The sequence below is a fragment of the Oratosquilla oratoria genome, unplaced genomic scaffold (assembly GCF_046742065.1).
Source record: "Oratosquilla oratoria isolate Oo_2021 unplaced genomic scaffold, ASM4674206v1 SCAFFOLD132, whole genome shotgun sequence".
Classification (NCBI taxonomy): Eukaryota; Metazoa; Arthropoda; class Malacostraca; order Stomatopoda; family Squillidae; genus Oratosquilla; species Oratosquilla oratoria.
In genome coordinates, this window is record NW_027467488.1 from 192,129 (window position 1) to 216,065 (window position 23,937).

The 23,937-nt window shown below is 37.8% G+C and overlaps 1 protein-coding gene across 2 annotated transcripts in view; it reads right to left on the reverse strand.

Annotated features, from left to right (window-relative positions):
* Positions 1-4,740: 4,740 nt before the first annotated feature.
* LOC143022648 (uncharacterized) overlaps positions 4,741-23,937 on the reverse strand; it is a 76,338-nt gene continuing 57,141 nt past the window's right edge. For both annotated transcript variants that reach the window (XM_076180966.1, XM_076180967.1), the window contains 4 exons: positions 10,051-10,386; positions 9,728-9,895; positions 9,160-9,231; positions 4,741-8,784 (listed from right to left, as the gene is read on the reverse strand). In XM_076180966.1, coding sequence (XP_076037081.1) covers positions 8,557-8,784; positions 9,160-9,231; positions 9,728-9,895; positions 10,051-10,386 — 804 coding nt within the window. In that variant the 3' untranslated portion in view covers positions 4,741-8,556. The remainder of the gene's footprint in view (positions 8,785-9,159; positions 9,232-9,727; positions 9,896-10,050; positions 10,387-23,937) is intronic.

Genomic DNA, 23,937 nt, shown 5'->3' on the forward strand with positions numbered 1-23,937 from the left:
TATTATTATCATTATTATTATCATTATCATTATTATTATTATCATTATTATTATTATTATTATCATTATTGTCATTATTATTATCATTATTGTCATTATTATTATCATTATTATCATTATTATTATTATTATTGTTATTATTATTATTATCGTTATTATTATTATTATTGTTATCATTATTATTATTATTATTATCATTATTATTATTATTATCATCATTTGTATTATCATTATTATCATTATTATTATTATTATTATTATTATTATTATTATTATCATTATTATTATCATTATTATCATTATTATTATTACTATCATTATTATTATTATCATCATCATTATTATTATTATTATCATCATTATTATTATTATTATTATCATTATTATTATTATTATTATTATTATTATTATTATTATTATTATTATTATTATTATTATTATTATTATTATTATTATTATTATTATTATTATTATTATTATTATTATTATTATCATTATTATTATTATCATCATTATTATTATTATTATCATTATCATCATTACCATTATCATTATCATCATTATCATTATTATCATTATCATTATCATTATTATCATTATCATTATCATCATTATCATTATCATTATTATCATTATCATTATCATCATTATTATCATTATCATTATCATTACTATCATTATCATTATCATTATCATATCATTATCATTGTCATTATTATTACTATTATTATCATTACTATTATCATTATTATCATAATAGGCGTCCTAAGGTACTTCCCATGATGAGCAACAGTACTGTATAACTGGACTTGATCATAAGTGATGATGACGACTACGAGACTAACAACATAGCAACAGGAAAAAGGAAACATAACGATTACAAAGAGCCAAGTGGATCTGGGAACGGACTACACCAAGTGACCAGTGACATGGGTAAAAAGAGCGAAGAACACCAGGATATCAGGAGGAGAACATACAACACAAGCGGCAAGAAAAATAGAACAGTGAAAGAAGACCAAAACTATATTTCCCTACAGCCGACGCAGAACTAAATTTGGAAAAGAAAATCAAGAGGACCCTAAGATTATTCAAAAGACATCCCCAATTTGAGGTCTTCTTTAAGGAAGGGAAGAATAGGCCACACATTTAACAAGCCAAGGGTTTGAAAATATAAAGAAGGTGCTTCCAGACACAATCAAAAATCTGACAAAAGTTGTCATTTTCAATTTTTCCTCTTTATGCAGATCATAATGATTGTTTGGACGATGAGAAATTTGTATCAGTTAAACGTAGGATCGTTCAAATTGAAGGGGAATTGGTGGAGAAACCGCAGCTTATCGCACTCATGAAAGGACAGGTGACTGACAAAATATCTATCAAGTGTTTAGGGGACAAGAAAACTGATATTTACAAAGAGGAACCTGTAATATGCTACAAATGCAGCAGCAAATAGGGACATATGGCATGGAAATTCAATGAAACCTTTAGGTGTGGGTATTGTAGTCAAAGACACGCGTCCAAAGAATGCATTGATCAAATTAACCAAAAAGTCAACGTAACAACACGATGCTGCAACTGTGGAGACTCGCACAATGCAAATTCTAAATTGTGTCCTAAACGAACCCAGGAAGCAATGTAATCAATATTTGGTGTCATGGGTCTGTTGTCGGCCAAAAAGCTGGATGTGCTATTGTGACCAGGGAACTGTATGAATATCGTATAAGTAATGAAGAGCGATATTCCAAAAGAATAGAAGGTACAACTGCAGCACAATGACATGCAATACATCAAAATTGAAAAATAACCTCCAACAGAGGACGGTCATCATTATATCTATTTGTAGATAGTGAGAGTGCATTACTTGCATTTGATTCAAAACTCCAGTGATGACAGCCGTCTTGTTTTTAAGTGTAAATCAAAAGTTAATGAAGGACATGCAACCAATGTAACTTTTGTATGGATAGCACCATTACAGTGTGGAATATATGTCAATGATGTAGCTGATGATTTAGCTAAACAAGGAAGAGAGACTACTTTAAGGCATGGTTGATATGATCAGTGTAGCAAGTAAGGAAGAAATAAAAGTGAAAAGGAGAAAAGAAAGAGACGACACTTGGGACGTAGACAATAGACAATTGTTGGTCATTAATGCTATGGTGTCAAAAATGAAGCAAAGTAAGGTTGTGATAGTGTACAAGTAGGCACAAAATGTTCTTTAGTTTGAGAAAAGATATGACTATAGGCGCCAACGGCTGAAGACACACGCCGCTTCTCGTCCGATCAGCCAAGTTAATTAAGCAGCGTTGGGTCTGGTTAGTTAGTACTTGGATGGGTGACGACGACCGCCTGGGAACACCAGATGCTGCTCTTGGTATCTATTTATCCTCTCTTCTCTTTCTGTCCTACATTTTTGCTTTCATTGATACCAATTTAACTACAAACAAACGGCTCATATTCCACTTTCTCTGTCTGCTCTGTCCTAGGATTCTTGGTCAATCTAAACCAGCTTCGCCACAAATACTTATCGACCTCGTAATAAATAAACCCTATCAAGAGCGTTAAGCCTATCTAACTTATTCATGGCTTCCTTAATATCAATATAGACCATTATTTTATTGTGGCCCGTAGTACTAGTATCACAAGAAATAATCATGGCTACAAAAGAGTCCATAACAGATCAAACACCAAGCAATCTTTTCTTTAACCGCATCGTAAATCTTTCCAACAAACTACCTCTTCAAGTGGTAACTTTAAATACAATTGACACTTAAAGTAAGTCAGTGGTTCTTGACACTTGACACTCCTTACACCCCCATTCAATTCGCAAGCAGCCCCCCACCCCCCTCGTAACGACCAATATGCCTCCTCCTCCTCCTCCTGCTGCTGCTGCTCTTTACATCTCCTTTATCCTACCTAACAATGGCTACCAACCACAACCCCTACCTACCGCTGTCAAACATACAAAAACATCAAATCTCACAAATGCAACGCACGACCCAACGTCTCAACACAACACTTCATTCACCATCATTTCCATCTCATTAATTCATTCACCCTCACTGCCAACTCACCACTTCCAAACATATAAATACACCACTCACGCACCTCGCTCTATATATGCTAAGTCTTTGACTGTATCTCTCATTCTCAGGACTCGCAAGTCACCATGTATCACCAAATGTATATGCAACTTATCTACGTGTAATAATTACTCTCCTTCCATTTCTCTACTTTCTGATCGCGACAGCACCAACTATCACTTTTTTTTCTTTGTCTTCAGCCTTTTGTCTTTTCTCTTCATTTTAACTTCCCAATCAATCAATCTTGGAGATTTACTTCTTCCCCTCTCCGCTTCTTAGCTGTCATAACTTGCACACACAACATGACTGAAAAATAATCTCCTGCCTGCCTCCCACGCATCACCAATATATGCATATAGATATATCTTTGCATATACAAATATATTCTACATTTCTTAAGTTCATCATTTCTATATTGTATGTAAAGCTACAATTTTAAAACAACTTATTGGATGCATAAACATAATCGTTGTAGGATTCATCAACTTTATGTATATATGCATATCTTAACATGTACACATATTCCTCTATTCTACATTTCTTATATATTCTAAGCTTATCATTTGTATACTGTATGTACAGCTACAATTTCAAAGTAACTTATTGGACGCACAAACACAATTGACATAGCATTTATCAACTTTATTTTTATAACTATCAGCTTCACTAACTCCTTTATTCTATATTTGTTATATGCCTTAAGCTTATCATTTATATATACTGTATATACAGGTACAATTTCAAAGTAACTTGTTGCACGCACAAACATAATTCATATAGCATTCACCAAGTTTACTTTTATAACTATCAAATTCATTAACTCATTACATTCAATAAATTGGCCACAGATGCATAGTCTTTCCTCAAATACATAAACACTATCTTCTCGTTTTGTGATTATCATTTATATTCTTATTACGCTATTTATCATTCCATTTAGAACACATGGTACGTGACATTTGTATGTCTAAATGTTCTTATTAGTTCGCCACATTGAGCTACTTTGGTGAATCAGCGTTACTCAATCTTCCATATTCCTGGCATTGAAAAAAGACAAGCAAATAAGTCCTAATATTGGATTTTGTGGTACTCGCCGATAGACTCACACATCCACACAAACACACACACACGCAAGCACACCCACACCCACGCACGTACGCACACACACACACACACAGACACATGAACGCGCACACACACACACATATATATGTATTCATATATACAGTATATATATAGTATATATATATATATACAGTATATATATATATATATATATAATACCGATAACCTAATGAAAAGGTGTCAGTAATTGTATCATGACACCCAATATTGAACATATTTGAGTTGCACATACTAATGGAAATGGATATACATTGTTAGTTTCCTCCTCTGGTAGCTTAGAAGGGCTAGATGGTGGCCACACTGCAATCTGGCTAGGTGGACTCTGTCTTTTCAAGGGAGAGAAGATTCAGATGAATGGACATGAAGGGGTCTGGCACGCAACAATGTATTGTCTTTTAGTCAGTTTATTGATGGAGCAGTGAGCAATATCTTAGTATGTGTGGATGTTCTGCTATGTAGTGCGGTGGGTGTGCTGTGTTTCTTAAAGGTTTAAAAGATGGCCAAAGGTTTAATAAGGAGACAAAATAAAAATATACAATTTTTATACCTTTTATTGTGGGAAAATATCACAACCAACAAACTTTGTATCTATGACTTGATTCCTGGTAGTGACAGGTACTGATGGTATGACCTGCATGACAACTCCAGATGGATGACGAAGTAAGGTCTTGTTAATGTACACCAAGAGCACCACTAAATACTCTGACAAGTACCTGCCAGACGGACATCAAAGGGATAACGGTCTCCCTGCTGCCCATCTTCAGAACATGTCACCATCATCACCTCCATCTAGAGGTGCAACTCCAATGGACAGACACTTTCCAGACTAGGTCCAAGATCTCTTATCAATTTCAACTTCAACATTTCACTCCAGTGAATGCTCTCCTCCTACAAGTCCGTAACACAGAAAATGTCACACACTACAACAACACAACAGTCCAAAGTTTCTTCTCACACAGAGTGATGGGAAGGCCCCAGGACTGTTGCCAGTGATTGTGGTGCTGCAACTTTCCAGTCAGTAAAACTTGAGGTAACAGTTGTTCTTGTTGTTATTATTCCATACTTGTCAAACTTCCATTTCTGAGCCAAAACAGTGTGATACTTAGTCTCATACATCCATAATTTATGGAATTCTTATACAAGAGTGTTTATTCTAATTATAAAATAACACCCTCTTCAATGTAAGCTATTATGTGCAGCCAGATTCCACTGTGCAGTGACCATATGTACCTCCTTTGCTATTATACATACATGCCAAAAGGCCTTCTCCCCCTTATGCCAAGCCAAGCATACACCCACCCTAAAACCTTGGTAAAAGATGGTGTCAAAATCACTGCTTCCAGTGTTACAAATATATCTGATAAAGAGTTCTGTCTTGAAATATTGCCAAAATAAGGACAATATCATCTGGTGTCATCCATTTGTAGATAAAGATGCCACACAACAGTAGCCAAACTTTGGAATCCAGCTGTACAGTGGTCTTATAACAACTGATAAATAAAATTACCTCACCCTTGAAATTCACCTTGTTAAGATGTGCACTTTTTGGGAATAAGGCATTAATGACATGTATAAAAGTTTTTTAAATACTCATCACTATATATTAATGAACTACAACAACTCTTATCACATACAGATGTAGTTACCTTTCCTTGTCATAAAAAAGAATAGAAAGTAGGATATATTGAGAGAACTTCAGCAATTTAAACTATTCCTGGTTTAAACAACATCATCAAACCCACAAGGAAGTAAACTTGCAATTCTCCTTATACTTTTAGCAGAGTCAGTACTTCTGCTCTGCATTGCACTTGGCCTCCTGAGTATTAATGATGAACCAAAAATTCCAATTACATTCAATTTAGATTATATAGAGTTAGGTACAATTGTAAATAATTTTCCAATTTTCTTTAAACAAAGTAAAACTGGGGATCTATGGGCAAGCAACATATATCTAACAAAATATACTTTTTTGTGACAATTTTGGTGATGAGGTTTTTTACTCTTAAAAAGAAAAGAAAAACTGTAAACTGTTATGTTCATTCAGAATGCTGAATACTGTTTTTGATTAGAATAGTGAAAATATACAATATAATAGTGATAAAAATATACAAAGCCTCATTATTGCACCATGGCAAGTATAAATATTAACCCATTTATTTTAAGCCCCATCCACATAAGCAATGCTTGCATACACAAGTTAGAAATTCATTGTGTGATAGATTCTACCTTCATCCATAATAAAACAAATTTCTCACTTGTGTCTACAGGCACTGCATGCTCATGTGGATAGAGCTTGAGGGAGTATATACATTTATTATTTTCAATTTATTTATTTATTTTTCTTCCTCCAGGCAAAAATTTGATAATTTACTCAGTTGTGGGATGAAATTAGGACAAAAAGGGATTCTTAATAGATAAAGAACCCCTCCACCCCCTAAACCTGTCCTTTTGTCCTAAGTTCACCCATGAACTAAGTAACATCATCTGGTCTTAGCCTGAACAAATACCTATGAAGTACATCAACTTAAGGAAAGAATTACTTTCTAAAATAACAAAAATACATGATGTACTCTTTGTCCTACACATACAGACATACACATGCACACATACACACACACAAAGCATCCACAAGTTTTGAAAACAATAACAACACTTATTTTCAACAACATCACCACATATAAAGACAAAAACGAGTAATAAAATTCAGGGAATCTGCTGGTATTTGCAATAAAAAGTACATCGTCTATGGATAATTCATCCCTTAACCAGAATATCTTCAGTTACAAGCACTCCATATTGGTGACAAATCTGTTAACTTGCATATATCCTTTTCCACCTAGACCACAGCACAAAAACAAGTTATTCTAAACACCCTTTTCTTTCTTAGACAATAGCTTTCATGTTAACTTAAAACACTCCAGTTTGAAATATATCACCTCTACTGATGGCTGTTGTCGGCTTTCTCAGGAGACTCCGAGGCTGAAAAAATACTGTAGGCTACTTTTTCTCCTACACAGGAGATGGACACATTAACACACACACACACCAACTTCATACACATTAATTACTATTCAATGCCCTTCCTATCTCAGCACCTCCTAAAATCAACCCGTACTAAAGACATGAATGCATCAGTATCTACATACATAATACTAAGGGCTTTTTTCCCCTTTAAAGGGAGGTAGCCAAAGTCAAAAGGCATAATTCCACTCCCACCCATTTTATCCCCACCCACTCCACTCCCATTCACAAACCCATCAGTATCAGTATCCACCTAGTAAATTCCACTTGAAAACAGTTACAGCACTTTTTTATTTTCATTTTTAATGGGACTTGGCATAAAATACCATTACTGAACAGACAAGACTAATAAGCATTCAAACTGAACAAACTCTTCACACAAGACATTTGTTACAATATATGGTGGTCCAGGGAAATGGATGTCAAAAATAATGGTCTCCCTGCCACCTGCCTTCATATCCCATTGATACCTTCACCTCCATCTGGAAGTGTAGCTCCAAAGGGCGCTCTGTCTCCAGACCAATCTTAAAAGCTCTATCAACTTTGATTACCGTTTCTCAACATTCTCACATGAGGGGAGCTGACAATCGGTAACTGCTCCCCACCTCATGATAACAGGCAACAGACCCACAAAAAAGAAAAAGAAAAGAAAATCAATAAATAAATAATAAATAAATATATAAAAAAATAAATAAATAAATAAAGAAATAAAATAAAGAAATTAAAAAATTACATCAGTCTATTTCTTCTCAGATCTATGGGAAAGCCCAAAGCTCACTCTTTACTACAGTAGGTTTCCAGTCAGTGAAACCCAAGGCAATAATTATTATCATTATTCTCAATTCCCTATGAAATAGTAAGGAAACAAGTAAAACTCAAAAGATTAAATATTCTGCTGTACAGGTTTGACTAGTTTTTCCTCCATCTTCCCTTAAACAAAATGGCTTCATGCTATCCTTCTTTCCACCTTCCTACTTCATAAAAGAATACTAATAGCATATTTCAATCTATTTCATATAATATTTCAAGGTATTGTGCAATTATACCCTGAGCAACTTAATTCTTTTTCAACAGTCATATCATTTTGTTCTATAAATGTTGTCACATGAACCTGTAAAAAATATACAATATTGTCATAACCATCTTCAGCAAATACCCTCACCCTCTTTCCTTAAAAAGAGACAACAAACAATTCACTGCACAGCTGTTGACAGCCTTATACCACAGGTGCAGTCATGAGAAACCCTACAGTTCATAAAGATCATGAAAATATAGCCATTATGCTTAACACGCACACTTTTTCAATATTCAATCCCACAAGAGTCTGCTGTTACTTGTCCAAAATACAAAGAAGTCCTTCCCCAGGTGCCAAAGTGACATTCTTAAAGATAAGGTAACCCTCCTTATCATGGGATGACACTGCAACAGCTCCACCATAGTAAAGGTGAGATATATCCGCATCCAGCAGCTGTGGACTTAGATTAGAGATGACAGCATACTGGTGACGCCGTGGGTAGAAACGGTCAAGTACTACCAGGCCATCTCTTGCAATCCTCATCTGTATAAATACATACACAACACATATTAGCATTGGTTTGCCTAGGCATACTGATGACTATTTCTCATGGTCTCAGTTATGTTGTAAATAAAAGTGTATTCTTCATGAAACTAGATATAACCACCACAGAGTACTTTGTATTACACTGTCCTACATTCACTCTTTCTAGATAGCAACACAAAATTGATTGATTGAGCTACATAATCACTTCATTGAGTCACTTATAGGCTGAACTGGTGGCCACAGATCTCCTGGAAGAGAACTAAAGCATCCGAGTGATTCATCTGGAGATATGAATAAAATCTGTAGGTTAAAAAGAATGTGTAATTATGTGTAATTATGTGTAATATCAGTTTCCATAACAAAGGTTCTTACCTTGTAATTTGTTGATTTTGTTGGGTGATAATCACCTTCATAGTTAAAGATCCCATTAACATATATTGGAACCTGTAAAATAAAATCAATTAAACCTCTCTACATAAAACTAACTTTTAAAATAAATCTAGATTTTGGTATACATGTATTATACAATGACCAACACATCTTTTGGTGAATAATATCCGAGACTAAGGTTCAGTGCTGCTAAACTATTAAAAAACAAGCATCTCACTTGGATAGACAAAGGGTAAAGTAGGTGGATAGGATAAATGATGTTATAAGAGCACACAGTGAGGATACTAAACAAGTCAAAATGTATGAATGACAGCTGCAGAGGAATGCATGGACAAAAAAATGACCTACTCCTTAAGAGGGATGCATTAGGGATGAAGAGTTATGCTGGAAAAGAGGTGAGGTGCAATTTTTGCATGGTTTAACCAGAAAAAAGTAAAATGGATGCATATGACAGAAGCAAAAAGAGTGGGGAGGATTTTACTTTTATGACCATCCAACTTGCTTTGTGGGTGGTGGTTGATTGACTAGAGGAACATAACTAGAAAAGCACCTTTTCTTGCCGGAGTTTTATCATCTGCCTAACTGGTTCTATTGTGTGGTTGTGATTGTAGACATTGTTAAAATCCCATCCAGGACTAAGGCTTTTCCATGGATCTGTAGTGCTAAAGCCTGCAAATTTTTGGTCTGTCCACTGCATAATTGAAGTCCAGTTATGTGGCTGAAATATAAACCATAGGAATTAAAACCAATGTTAAATGACACTTTAACAGGAAAAAAATATATATTCATTCTAATTCCTAGATACATGAATAAATGAGTTACTCTGTAAAAAGATGTTCCCTTGCACCACCTAACTTCAAAGCAATTTCTTACCTCCACTTTCCCTTGCTTAGGGCCATGGAGGTTGATTTCATCTCCATAATGAACAGAGACAGTGCCAGGCAAAGTCAAGAGAAATATGGTAGCCCCAATGGAGCTATAGTGTTGTGCACCAGGACTCGAGTGGCCAGCAGCCAAAGTAGCAACATGCCAGTTGATCCATGGGAAAGACTGGTGGGCATCCCAAGCCACCACAGACTGGATCCGTTCTGGAAGCTTTTCAATGCCACTCATGTCCAGTGGGGCATCGATCAAGTCCACGATTGTGATGAGGCGATCCAGATGAGGGAATTCAAACTCACGCATCTTCTCCAAAAACCCTACAGGTACCTGAATCACATATATACATTATTTTCTATAATTCATCATATAAATGTACATAAACATTAAATCTAGTGAACAAACTATGAGGTAATACATTGCTCAATACAGTAGAAGCCCGATTTAACGAACTAATTCAGCCAAGGTCCAGTCCGCTAAAGTGAATTTTCCGTTAAATTGAGCGAGTGAGCGTTGGTGTAACAGTGTTGCCAGAGCAGATTGTAAAAATAATACGTACCTAAAAATTCCCTACTGTACACACACACACTTACAGTATATATATTATTGTAAGTGAATTATAGGCAGCACAATCGTGAATTGCAAACGAACAGCAATGTGCAGTACTTTGTTGCAACGTGTGTGTGTGTGTGTGTGTGTGTGTGTATTTACCTAGTTGTATTTACCTAGTTGTATTTTACGGGAAGGGGAGCTATGCTCGTGGGGTCCCGTCTTCATATCTCATTTTATCTAAACTATTTTTAAATTCATGTATTGTTTTTGCACACACCACTTTCTCATCTAACTTGTTCCAACTGTCTATTACTCTGTGAGGAAAGCTGTTCTTTTTCAAATCTCTTCTATAGCTGTCTTTTTTTATTTTCTTTCCGTGTCCTCTTGTATTTCTGTCATCCCATTTTATCAGATTCTCTCTATCAGTAATTTCTATGCCTTTCATGATTCTGTAAATAGCTATCAAATCTCCTCTCTCTCTTCTTTGCTCTAGTGTCTGTAGTTTAAGTTTTTGTAGTCTCTCTTCATATGATAGTTTTGAGAGTGTTGGTGCCAGTTTTGTAATTGCTCTTTGTATTCTTTCAAGTTTTTTTATACATTTTTTTGTACTTGGTGACCATATCGTTGCTGCATATTCCAATCTTGGTCTTATCAGGGTGATTAGGATTTTCCTCACCATTTCTTCATCCAGGTATGTAAATGCCACTTTGATTGTTCTTATTAAATTATAAGTTTCTCCAAAAATCTTATTTATATGTTTCTCAGGTGACATATTATTCATAACAATGACTCCCAGGTCCTTCTCATTTTCTACTTTTTTTATTCCTTCTTCTCCCAAATTATATGATCCTGTTATTCTGTTTTTGCTTTTTCCAAATTCCATTATACTACACTTTTTTGTATTGAACTCCATCTCCCACTTCCTACTCCATTCTTGTACTTTATTTAGATCTCTCTGTAGTGATTCACAATCTTCTTCAGTTTTCACTCTTTTCAGTAGTTTTGCATCATCTGCAAAGAAGCTCATATAGCTTTCAATTCCTTCATCCATATCATTAATATATATAGCAAACATTATTGGGGCCAGAACTGTTCCCTGCGGGACACCGCTTATTACTTCATTCCATTTTGAGTGCTGATCTCTTATCACTACTCTCATTTTTCTTTCTTGCAAAAAGTCTTCCATCCAATTTAGCAATTTACCTTGTATTCCTCCTTCATATTCTAATTTCTTAAGCAACTTCTTATGTGGTACTTTGTCAAAAGCTTTTTTTAGGTCTAGAAATGCACAATCAGCCCATCCATCTCTTTCTTGTATTATATCTATTAGCCTTGAATAGAAACATATTAAATTGGTGACGCATGATCGTCCTTGTCTGAATCCAAATTGCCTTGGATTTAGTACGTTGTTTTTTTCCAAGTATTTTACCCATCTACTTTTGATAATTCTTTCACATATTTTTGCTATTGTACTTGTTAGAGAGACTGGTCTATAGTTGGTAGGTTCTTCTTTATTTCCTCCTTTATATATAGGTACTATATTTGCTTTTTTCCAATCTTCTGGAACTTTTCCTTCTTTTAAGGAACTGCTTATTATGCTATGTATTTTGTCTGCCAGTTCATTCCTGCATTCTTTCAGAATCCAGTTTGCTATTTCATCTGGCCCATGCGATTTTCTGACATCAAAATTACCCAAGTGTGTCAATATTTCATTCTTTGTTACTTCTATTTCTTCCATAGGGGGGACTTTTTCTTTCCACTCAATCTCTTCAGGTTGTATATTTTCCCTTGTAAACACTGATTTAAAATGTTTGTTCATAATTTCTGCCATTTCCATTTCCTCAGTGTATTCAACTCCTCCTTGTCTTAATTTCTCCAAGTCTTGTTTGTTTTTCAGTTTATTGTTTACAAATCTGTAGAATAGTTTTGGTTGATCTTTACACTTTTCTATAACATCTTTTTCATATTTTCTTTTTTCCTCTCTGCACTTTTGTACATATTCATTTCTATAACCAGTATATATTTTCCATTTTTCAGGTCTTCTGTCTTTTTTCCATCTGGTCCAGGCTTTGTCTCTTTTGTCTTTTAACTCCCTACAACTTTTGTTGTACCAGCATTTTACATATTCTTTTTCTTGTTTTTGTCTTGGGACATACTTTTCCACTCCTTTTTTGTAAATTTTTGTCAAAATATTCCATTTCTCTTCCACTGATGTTTCTTCTTTGTATATTTCTTCCCAGTTTTCTTGTTGAAAGAATTCTCTTATTTTATCAAAGTTTGTTTTTTCATACATCATTCTTCCTTTTCTATATTGTTCATTTCTTTTCATATATTTTTCTTCATTAAGTTCCAGTTCAATCAATATGTGGTCACTTTTACCTATTGGTGTTTTATATTCAATCTTGTCCACTATTCTAGGTTCAGATGTAATTATTAAGTCTAGCCTCGATGGTTCTTCTTCATTTCTATACCTAGTGTTCTCTTGTATCCATTGTGTCATTGAATGGTCAGTAATCATCTCAAGTAGAGCATTTCCCCATGAGTCATCACCACTCTTTACTGTCATTTCTTCCCAGCAGATTTCTTTGCAATTAAAGTCGCCCATCATAACTATTCTTCCTCCGTCTTCCATTATTTTAGTTAATGCTATCTTTGTGTCCTCTAACATACTTTTATGTTCACTCTCCTCCCATGAGGCTGTTTTCGGAGGCACATAATTGATCACAAATTTTCTGCTCTTCTTATCTCTGTCTTCCACTTCTATCATAATCATCTCTACTGTATTCTTTCCATATATGACACCTTTCACGTTTATATCCTTCTTAGTCAGGAACATAACTCCACCCCCTTGTTTTTTCTCTCTGTTTCTAATCCAATAATTGTATGCATCATGTCCTACACTGTTGGGTGGTAGTGGGCCTTTTAATTTTGTTTCTACAATTCCCATTATGTCCGGTTCTTTTTCTTTCAAATAATCATTCAGTTCATTCAATCCTGTTATCAATCCATCTATATTTGTGTAAGACACTCTTAGTTTTCTGCCACTTCCATTGTGTTCTCTGTTTCCCTTATGTTTTTCTTTTGTATGTCGAACTGCTTTATTTTCATGTTCACTACTCTCCAATAGAATCTCTCTTTCTCTGACTCCGTTCTGTTCTCGTTTTTTGCCTTAGCTTCCAGTCTTTTCTGCTTTTCTGCCTCTCTTTCCTCCTTATTCATTTCTCTTTTTATCCATACCTTTTTATATTGATCATTTGTTGCTAGTTTCCCTGTTTTGGATAAGATATTCTCTGCCGTTGTTTGTGACCTGAATTTAATCTTAATTGGTCTGGTCTTATCTGTACTATATTTTCCGAGTCTGAATTTTTCCTCAATTTCCTTTATAATTTCTGGTTCATCTTCCTGAACTGATTCTAGTAATTGGCTTACTTTTTCATTTTCCTCTTTGATTCTTGTGGTTCTATCTGGGTTATGTTTCTCTTCCATTCCTAATATAATTATACATTTCTTTTTGTCAGCTAATTCTCTTACTATATTCTCCTTCTGTCTCATCACTTTAATAACTGAGTCTTCATTATGTTCTTTCAATTGCTGTTTGACTATGTCAGTGAATGAAACCTTATTTCCTTCTTGGGTTTTCTTCCAATTTTTACTTTCTTTAGCTATCGTTTCTCTGTTTTCATTACTATTCTTCTTCAATTTCTCATTCTCCTCCTTTACATTTCCTAACTGTCTTTTTAGGTCCTCTATTTCTTCAGTTAAGTTTCTGTTAGCCTTCTCTAGTTGTTCCAATCTTTCAACCCTTTGTAAAATGGTGTTCATATGACCTAACCTACTCTCCAAGTCCTCGATCACCTTATCAACCTTCTTCTCTAGTCTTGTCAGTCGGGGGGTGGTTGTGTCCCCCCCACCCTCTTTAAATCCCTGGAACTTATTCTCGGCAATTTCTACTGTCTTGGGCCTCTCTATACTTCTAATCTTAACATTTTTATTAGACATTCGTCATCCTCAGCTCGTCTTTTGTTTACCTTTCGGCTGTCTGGCAGGGCCAAGTCCTCCCCCTCCTCATTACCTTCCATTTCCCCAGCAATCCCTCCCCCTCTCCTCTTTCCTTACTTTCCCACTACTCCACGAGCAATTTCCCCCCACCCTGCAAATACAAAAAGGCACTTCTCTTTGCGTTGGGATCCACAATCTGCACTTTTCTTCAGAACGTTCTTCAAGCCGTCCGTTCGTTGAAAGTGTGTGTGTGTGTGTGTGTGTGTGTGTGTGTGTGTGTGTGTGTGTGTGTGTCATGTAACAATGATATGAGCTGTCTGTGAATTTCGGGGAATATTAGTCATAGCTTCGTGTTTGGTTCTATGTACATAATTCTAGCGATTAGGACTGGGCAGTTGGTTTTTGGATAGTGAGCGTTATTGTTGTGTTGTTGCAGAAAACGTAGTTCGTTGTTATACAAGTGTTTTTCATGGTGATTACTCTCGCGTACTGATTTTGAATTTCCCCATCAACTTACGGTTTCATTGTTTTGTTTTCCTATTAGACCATCTATTTCTACCTGAATATATTTCTGCTACAATTATACTTTATACATATACTGAATTATATATTATTGTATATATATTATAGTACGTATATATATATATATATATATATATATATATATATATATATATATATATATATATATATATATATATACCTCCAAAATACTAAATTATAAATTTTTCCTTGACTCCACCACCACAATCTGGTAACATCTAGTAACATTGGACTCTGAGACACGCATGTGGCCAGTTGACGGAAAACGCTCAACTTAGAGGACCGTTCCCGCTAAACTGAGCTATTTCCGTAGACACGCGTCTGGCCAGCTAGCGGAAAATGGTCAACTTTGTGGACCATTTCCGCTAAGTTGAGCATTTTCGTTATTGCTATTTGCAGTTCGCTAATTTGAGCTTCCGCTAAATTGATATCCGTTACATCGGGCTTCTATTGTATATCTATCTATACGAGTACACCAAGGACTTCTTCACAATTATAGGGGCAGCAGCCAAGTCAAAGACACAAAACCACTCCCACCCATTCCACTCCTAACCACCACCCTTGTTTCCCTTTTGTTTTAGTTTCTCATGGATGAAAGGTCATCTCCATCTCTTGCCCACTGCCTGGATTGGAAGCAATGCAGCAAGACACAGCACATCCACAGCAGGGGCTCTCACTTACACAGTGCCCCCCTCCCCACACACACACACTCTGTCTCCTCATGCTCAATATGTCTGTCTATCTATATACCAAAGGCTTCTTTCCCCTTATATGGAAGGTAGCTAGTCAAAGGCAGGCATCCACTCCCACCCATTCCACTCCCACCCACCACCTTTATTTCCCTCTTAGCTTCTCATGGATGAAGGGTCATCCCTGTCTCATGCCCACTGCCCAGGTTAGAAGTAATGCAGCAAGACACAGTACATCCACAGCAAGGCTGCTTCACTTAATTGGCGACCCCTCCTCTCCATCCCTTCATGAAGAAAATAGAGATGATGGGAAGAAATCCCTTTTAGGCTGCATCAAACCATCGACCACACATATCCAACAGGTAACTCCTTTAAGTGTTTTAATGTGAAATGTAATACAGGTAATTCTCCATTACATAAGGAATACATTCCTAAAAACCTTGCCTAAGTGGATATTGCATAATTAATCATAATTTCCCCATTAAGAACAATGGAAATAAGGGAGGTTAGAGTTAAGGTAATTCCTTGTTTTTAATTGGTTTCAAATAACAAATGTGTGTCTAAGGGATGGGAATGCTGGGAGGACTGGAGGAGTACCTATATAGTTCCACTTTACAAAGGAAAAGGAATCAAATGTAATTGTGGTAGGTTTAGAGGGATCAGTTTGTGAGCGCATTTGGAAAGGCTTAAGAGGAGGTTTTAACTGAGAAGATTAGGGAAGGAACAGAAGGAGTAACTGACGAGGAGCAGTATGGGTTTAAAAAAGAAGATGTATGGATCAGATTTTTGTGGTAAGGCAGATTTGTGAGAGGGCTTTGGTAAATGGTAAGGATGTTTTTTGGCCTATATATAGATTTGGAAAAAGCTTAACAGTGTAGACAGAAAGTCACTGTGGGAGGTATTGCAGCTACATGGGATTAGAGAAAACCTGTTATGGGCAGCCAAGATTCTTTATGAGAGTAGTAGAGCCTGTGTTAGGACTGGAAATAGAGAGAGCGAGTGGTTTGAAATAAAGGTAGGGCTGCATCAGGGCTGTGTCATGTCACCATAGCTGCTCCATGGGTGCCTGGAAGGGGTGGTATGGGAGGTAAATAGGAGGGGAATGGGCAAAGGATTGGAGATAGAGTTAGCAGAGAGAAATGGTAGATGAGCCAGTTTTTGTTTGGAAACAACACTGTGCTTGTGGTGGGGTCAGAGTAGGGATTAAGGCAGTTAGTGACGTAGTTCAGGAAGGTATGCAATTGGAGGAAGTTAAAGGTAAATGTGGGTAAAAGTAAGGTGATGAGATGTACCACGTGAGAGGGAGAGAGTGGCTGTGAGTTGAAGGTAAGCCTTAACCTCTTCCGTATGATGATGCCTACATAGGCGTCATGAGGCGCAAGTGGATATACAAGGATGTCGGCATTGGCTTCCTGATTATATTTATTTTGTAGTTGTAGCTGAGTGACCCCCTAATTCTGTGAACTGGCTTGATCACTTTTTCTGTGATTATTATTACTCAGAGTGAAAGAGAACAAGTAAATCAGCAGTGACTTTATATTTCATAACATGAGTATTGTGATGCATCATCAAATCATTGTATATCAGACATTCAATACTGCACATGAGAATTTGATTCATATTGAAGAGGTTAAAGGAGAGAGGCTGGAGGAAGTGGATAGTTGTAAGTATTTGGGGTCACATGTACCAGGAAATGGAGTAGGGGTGAAAGTAAAGTGCAGATTGAGAGAACCAGTAAATGTCTTGGGGGACTGAGAAGTGTCATGAGAAATCAGGATTTAGGAATGGATGCAAAGTGATTATATGAAGAGATGATCATGCCTATGAAACTGTATGGGGTGGAGACTTGGATTTTAAGAGAGGCAGATAGGAGAAGTTTGAATGTGCTTGAGATGAAGTGTGTGAGAAGTATGGTTGGAGTGACATGGTTGGATAGAAAAAGAAATGAGGTGAGGAGGAGAGTGGGGGTGGAAAGGGAGATGGCAGATAGGGCTGATGAAAGAGCACTGGGATGGTTTGGACACATGAGTGAAGAAAGATTAGCAAATGAGGTATGGAAACCAGAAGTGGATGGAATGAACCTGAGGGGACGACCAAGGATGTGATGGATGGATGGGTGTAAGGTGCTTTGAGCAAGAGAGGAATGTCTGTTGAGCAAGGAAGGGAGGAGGCAAGGATAGACTGTGTGGAGGATAGTTGTGAATAGATATTTAGATGAAGCCCAAAAAGATTTCTCCCTGTCTTTTCTATTTTCCGCATGAGGGGACGAGGAAAGAGGCTGTCATGAAAGTGAAGTGACTTTGTCGTAGATGTTGTTGTCGTCCTTCCCTAGACTGTCAGGCTGAACAATCCGGTCTTCCTGAGGAACGACACAGCTGGAATGGGTTTTTCCTAAAAATCCCTTATAAAATGTATATTGTGTTGTTGGCATGCATGATTGTGTACAATGCAGTCTGTAATTAGTTGGTTCTTCCTTGTTTCCTCCTTTATATATTGGTACAATGTTGGCATTTTTCCAGTCTTTTGGTATTTTTCTTTCTTTGCATGAGGAACTTATTATGTTGTATATTTTGTCCATTAGTTCTTCTTTACATCCTTTTAGTATGAAATTTGCAATTCTGTCCCGGCCATGTGATTTCTTAATGTCAAGGTCCGTTAATTGATCCATTATTTCTTTTTGTGTTATTGTTATTTCCCTCATGGGGGAGATCACACTTCACTTCCTTCGTCCCAATGCTGTACTCACGTGTGTGCCCATTTGTAAGTGTGCATGTACACAAATGAACACAAAAGTACATGCATATGTGTGCTTGTGTGTTCAGGAATGTCCATGCACTGAGGTGTCCATGTGCATACACAAGCAATGAGTGTATATTTGCCTGTCTGCATATGTATGTACATTCACTGAGCACACTCTTGCCCAAATGGCAAACATATATAAATTTAGGAACGAATATGTGAATATATGTAGGAAAGAAAAAAGAAACTATGAAAAAGCTGTTATAGACAAATGCAAGGATAAACCTAAACTCTTTTACATACATATATCAAGGGCTTTTTCTGCAGAAAAAAAAAAAATCATTCCCACCCATTCCATCCCTAATACATTCCACTCCCCTCCACCCTCTACCCTCCCTCTTATCTTGGCACCTCCTGGATGATGGGTCATCCCTGTGTCTTGTCCCCTGCCCTGGGTCAGAGGCAGTGTTGCAAGTCACAGCAAGGCCGCTTCATTAAATTGGCGACCCCCCCTCTCCGTCACCCCATGCAGAAAAGCAGATGGGGAGAAATCCCTTTGGGCTGTGTCACATTTTGCTTACACATACTACCTCACACACACCCCATCCCCTCACCCATTCCACCTCATGCATCACAACATCATCCATATACAATCATTCTCCATTCACCCCTGTCTTCTGTCCTCTCCCGTCCTTCCTCAAAAGACATTCCCCTCTTCCCCAAAGCCCCCTTCACCCCATCCATCCATCTCATCCTAGGACGTCCTCTCATGTTCACTCCCTCCACATCTGCCTTCCATACCTTCTCAGACATCTCATCTCAAACACATTCAAACTCCTTCTCTTCCTCTCTTATGTTCTCTGTTTCTGCCCCATACAGTGCTGTTGACACAATCGCTCCTTCATACGATCTCCTCTTAGCATCCATTCCCAATTGTCTATTTCTCATTATACTTTTTAATTCACCAAGGCATTTACTCACTTCTCTCAATCTATATTCTACCTCCACCTCCTCTCCTCCCTTTCCTGCCACATTTGCACCCAAGTATCTAAAACTATCCACTTCCTCCAGTTGCTCTCCCTTAATGCTCACTTCCAGTCTGTTCCCACTTTCACCCCTTGTACATCTCATCAAACTCTTTTACAGATATGTAAATGATAAATTAAAAGACAAACACAAAATAGTGAAACTGCGTGAAGGAGATAAAGAATACATAGATGACAAAGAAATGGCTGAAGTTATGATCAGATATTTCAGGTCTGTTTTTACAATTGAGAGCTCACAAATTTGGGAAGATGGACAATGAGAAAGATCCCCCAAAATGAAAGAAATAGAGGTAACACAGAAAGAAATAAGAGACCAAATAAAAAAAACCTAGATGTTAGGAAATCATATGGACCGGATGGAATTGCAAATTGCATATTGAAAGAGTGTAGATGAACTAACGGACAAATTATACAAGATAATGCATTTCTCACTCAAAGAAGGAAAGGTACTGCAAGATTGGAAAAATGCAAACACTGTACATACATATACCAAAGGCTCTTTCTCCCTTACACAGGGGGGGGGGGGGGACCAAAAAGAAAAAGGCATAGAAACCACTCCCACCCATTCCATCCCCTACATATTCCACTCCCCTCCACCCTCCTTCTCATCTTAGCACCTCCTGGATGACAGGTCATTCCTGCATCCTGTCCACTGCCCTGGGTCGGAAGCAGTGTCGCAAGACACAGCATATCCACAGCAAGGCCACTTCATTAATTCGGTGACCCCCCCCTCTCCATCCCCTCATGCAGAAAAGGAGAAGACAGGGAGAAATCCCTTCGGGCTGCGTCAAATTATTCATACATACTTCCTCACCCCCCATCCCCAACCCACTCCCCCTCATGCATCACAGCATCATCTATACACAACCTTTCTCCATTCACCCCTATCTTCTGTCCTCTCCCGTCCTTCCTCAACAGACATTCATCTATTTTGTAATGCCATTTTTACCCCATCCATCCATCTCATCCTAGGATGCCCCCTCATATTCACTCCTTCCACCTCTACCTTCCACACTTCTTTTACTAATCTTTCTTCACTCATTCTTTCCATGTGTCCAAACCATCCTAATACTCTTTAATCAACCCTATCTCCCAATTCCCTTTCCACCCCTCTTCTCCTCCTCACCTCCTCATTCCTCACTCAATCCAGCCTAGTAACCCCTATCATACTTCTAACACATTTCATCTCAAACACATTCAAACTCCTTCTCTCTTCCTCTCTTATGTTCCATGTTTCTGCCCCATACAGTGCTGTTGGCACAATCACTCCTTCATATAACCTCCTCTTAGTATCCATTCCCAGATGTCTATTTCTCATTACACTTTTCAATTCACCAAGGCATTTACTTGCTTCTCTCAATCTACATTCCACCTTCACCTCCACTCCTCCCTTTCCTGCCACATTCACACCCAAATATCTAAAACTATCCACTTCCTCCAGTTGCTCTCCCTTAATGCTCACCTCCAGCCTGCTGTCACTCTCTCCCCTTGTACATCTCATCACCTTACTTTTGCTCACATTTATCTTCAGCTTCCTTCTTTCACACACCTTCTCAAACTTCACTAACTTCTTCAATCCCTCCTCTGATCCTGCTACAAGTGCAGTATTGTCAGCAAACAACAACTGGCTTATTTACCACTTTTCTCCATTTTCTTTAACCATCTCCATCGCCCTACCCACTACCCTTGCATTCACCTCTCGCACTACCCCATCCATGTACTATAGATTGAACAGCCAGGGCGACATAACACATCCCTGACGAAGTCCCACCTTTACCTCAAACCATTCACTGTCTCCATTTCTAATCCTATCACAAGCTCTACTACCCTCGTAAAAACTCCTGACTGCTCTTAACAACTTTCCTCCTATCCCACATATCTGCAGTACCTCCCACAATGCCTTCCTGCCAACCCTGTCATAAGCCTTTTCCAGATCCATAAAAGCCCAAAAAACATCCTTACCTTTTCCTATAGTTTTCTCACATATTTGTCTTACCACAAAAATCTGATCTACACAACCTCTACCTGTCCTAAAACCACACTGTTCCTCACCAATTACTCCTTCTGTTCCTCTCCTAATCCTATCAATCAAGACCCTCTCAAAAGCCTTCCCAACTACACTCAACAAGCTGATCTCTCTGAAACTACTACACTCACACTTATTCCCCTTTTCCCTTGTAAAGCAGAATGATACAGGCACTCCTCCAGTCCTCCGGCACTCTACCCTCTCTTAAACAAACATTAAATAACCTCACCAGCCAGTCCACCGTAACTGTACCTCCTTTCTTCAGACATTCTGTATGGCATCCATCCAACCCAGATGCTTTACCTGCTCTCATCATCTTAACAGCTGCTTTCACTTCATCTTTCCCTATTTCTCCTCCATTTTCCTCACTCATCACTCTCATTTTCTTAGCATTTCCCACTGCAGCTATCTTTCCCTCCCTATCCTCCTTCACATTTAGCAACTCCCTAAAATACTCTACCCACCTTCCTCTCACTGCCTTCTCTTCCATTATCATCTGTCCATCTGCACCTTTTACTTTTTTTTCTCTACTTGATTCACCTCCTCTTCCTCTTTTAATTTCTTTCCAAAACATCTTTTTATTGCTTTCAAAATTTTCTGTCATAGTCTTACCCCATCTCACATCTGCTCTCCTCTTTGCTTCCTTTATCTTATGCTTAACTTCCCTTCTCTTTACTTTGTACCGCTCATACGATTCCCTTGTCCTAATTTGTAGCCAATCTATGAAAGCCTGCTTCTTCTCTTCTACACCCTTCTTCTCTTCCTCATCCCACCATTCACTACCCTTCCTTCTATTTCCTCCCACCCTCCTCGTTCCACACACCATCCTTGCACACCTTATGACTCCCTCCTTGAACCATTGCCATTCCTCCTCCACTCCTAGTTCTACTCTATCCTTCACTACCTCCCACTCCTCTCTCAGCTTCTTCTTATACTTATTCTCCTTTTCTTTCTCATTTAAGCAGTTCACTCTACGTACCTCCCTACCTTCTGCCCTTTCCCTCTTTCTCCGCCTATTCTCCACTCTCAATTTACCTTCCACCAGAAAATGATCTGATATTCCCCCCACTCTCTCCCCTTAGAACATGTACATCCTTAACTCTTCCTACCATACTGCTGGTCACCATTATATAGTCCATTAATGCTCTATCTGCCACCCTTCCATCCACCACCCTTTCCCATGTGTACTTATGCTTGACTTTCTTCCTAAACACTGTATTTGCTATCATCAACTCTCTTTCAAGACACATATCCACCATCATTTCTCCACTACAATTTTTACCTGGAACTCCATATTTCCTGATCACTCCATCTATTGGTTCATTTCCTACCCTAGCATTAAGGTCTCCCAATACAACTACATTGACATTTCTCCCTAATCCCTCTATGCACTCATTTAAATCTACCCAAAAAGCCTCCCTTTCCTCTACGCTCTTCTCACTACCAGGTCCATACGCACTTACAAAAACCCACATCTCCCTTCCCTGCTTGACTTTCATCCACATCAACCTTGAAGAAACCTCCGTCCACTCCACTACACATTTACCTACTTCTTCACTTACTAGTATAGCCACCCCTTCCCTCACTTGTCCCCTCTTCACTCCTGAGTACCTCCCAATTACACTCCCAAAATCACATTCGCCCCTCCCTTTCATTTTAGTTTCACTCGAAGCCAGCACATCCATCTTTCTTCTCACAAACATACTGCCTATCCCTTCCCTTTTACTCTCATCTGTACCACATCCACGCACATTAACCACTTCCATACGGTGACGCCTACGTAGGCGTCATGAGGAGCAAGTGGGTACACGATGATGCCGACGTCGCCGTCTTGATTATATTTATTGTAGTCCTAAGTAACCTTCATTCTCTCTAAACTGGCTTAATCATATTTTCTATGGTTATCAGAATTCACGGGTGAAAGAGAATGAACAACTGAGCACTGACTTTATTTTCAATAATGCGATTATAAGGGAGGTACAGTGATGGTGGACTGGCTGGTGAGGTTATTTAATGTTTGCTGGAGAGAGGGTAGAGTGCTGGAGGACTGGAGGAGTGCCTGTATAGTTCCTCTTTACAAGGGAAAAGGGGACAAGTGTGAATGTAGTAGTTTCAGAGGGATTAGATTGTTAAGTGTAGTTGGGAAGGCTTATGGGAGGATCTTGATTGAGAGGATTAGGAGAGGAACAGAAGGAGTAATTGGTGAGGAACAGTGTGGATTTAGGACAGGTAGAGGTTGTGTAGATCAGATCCTTGTGGTAAGACAGATATGTGAGAAAAGGGAAGG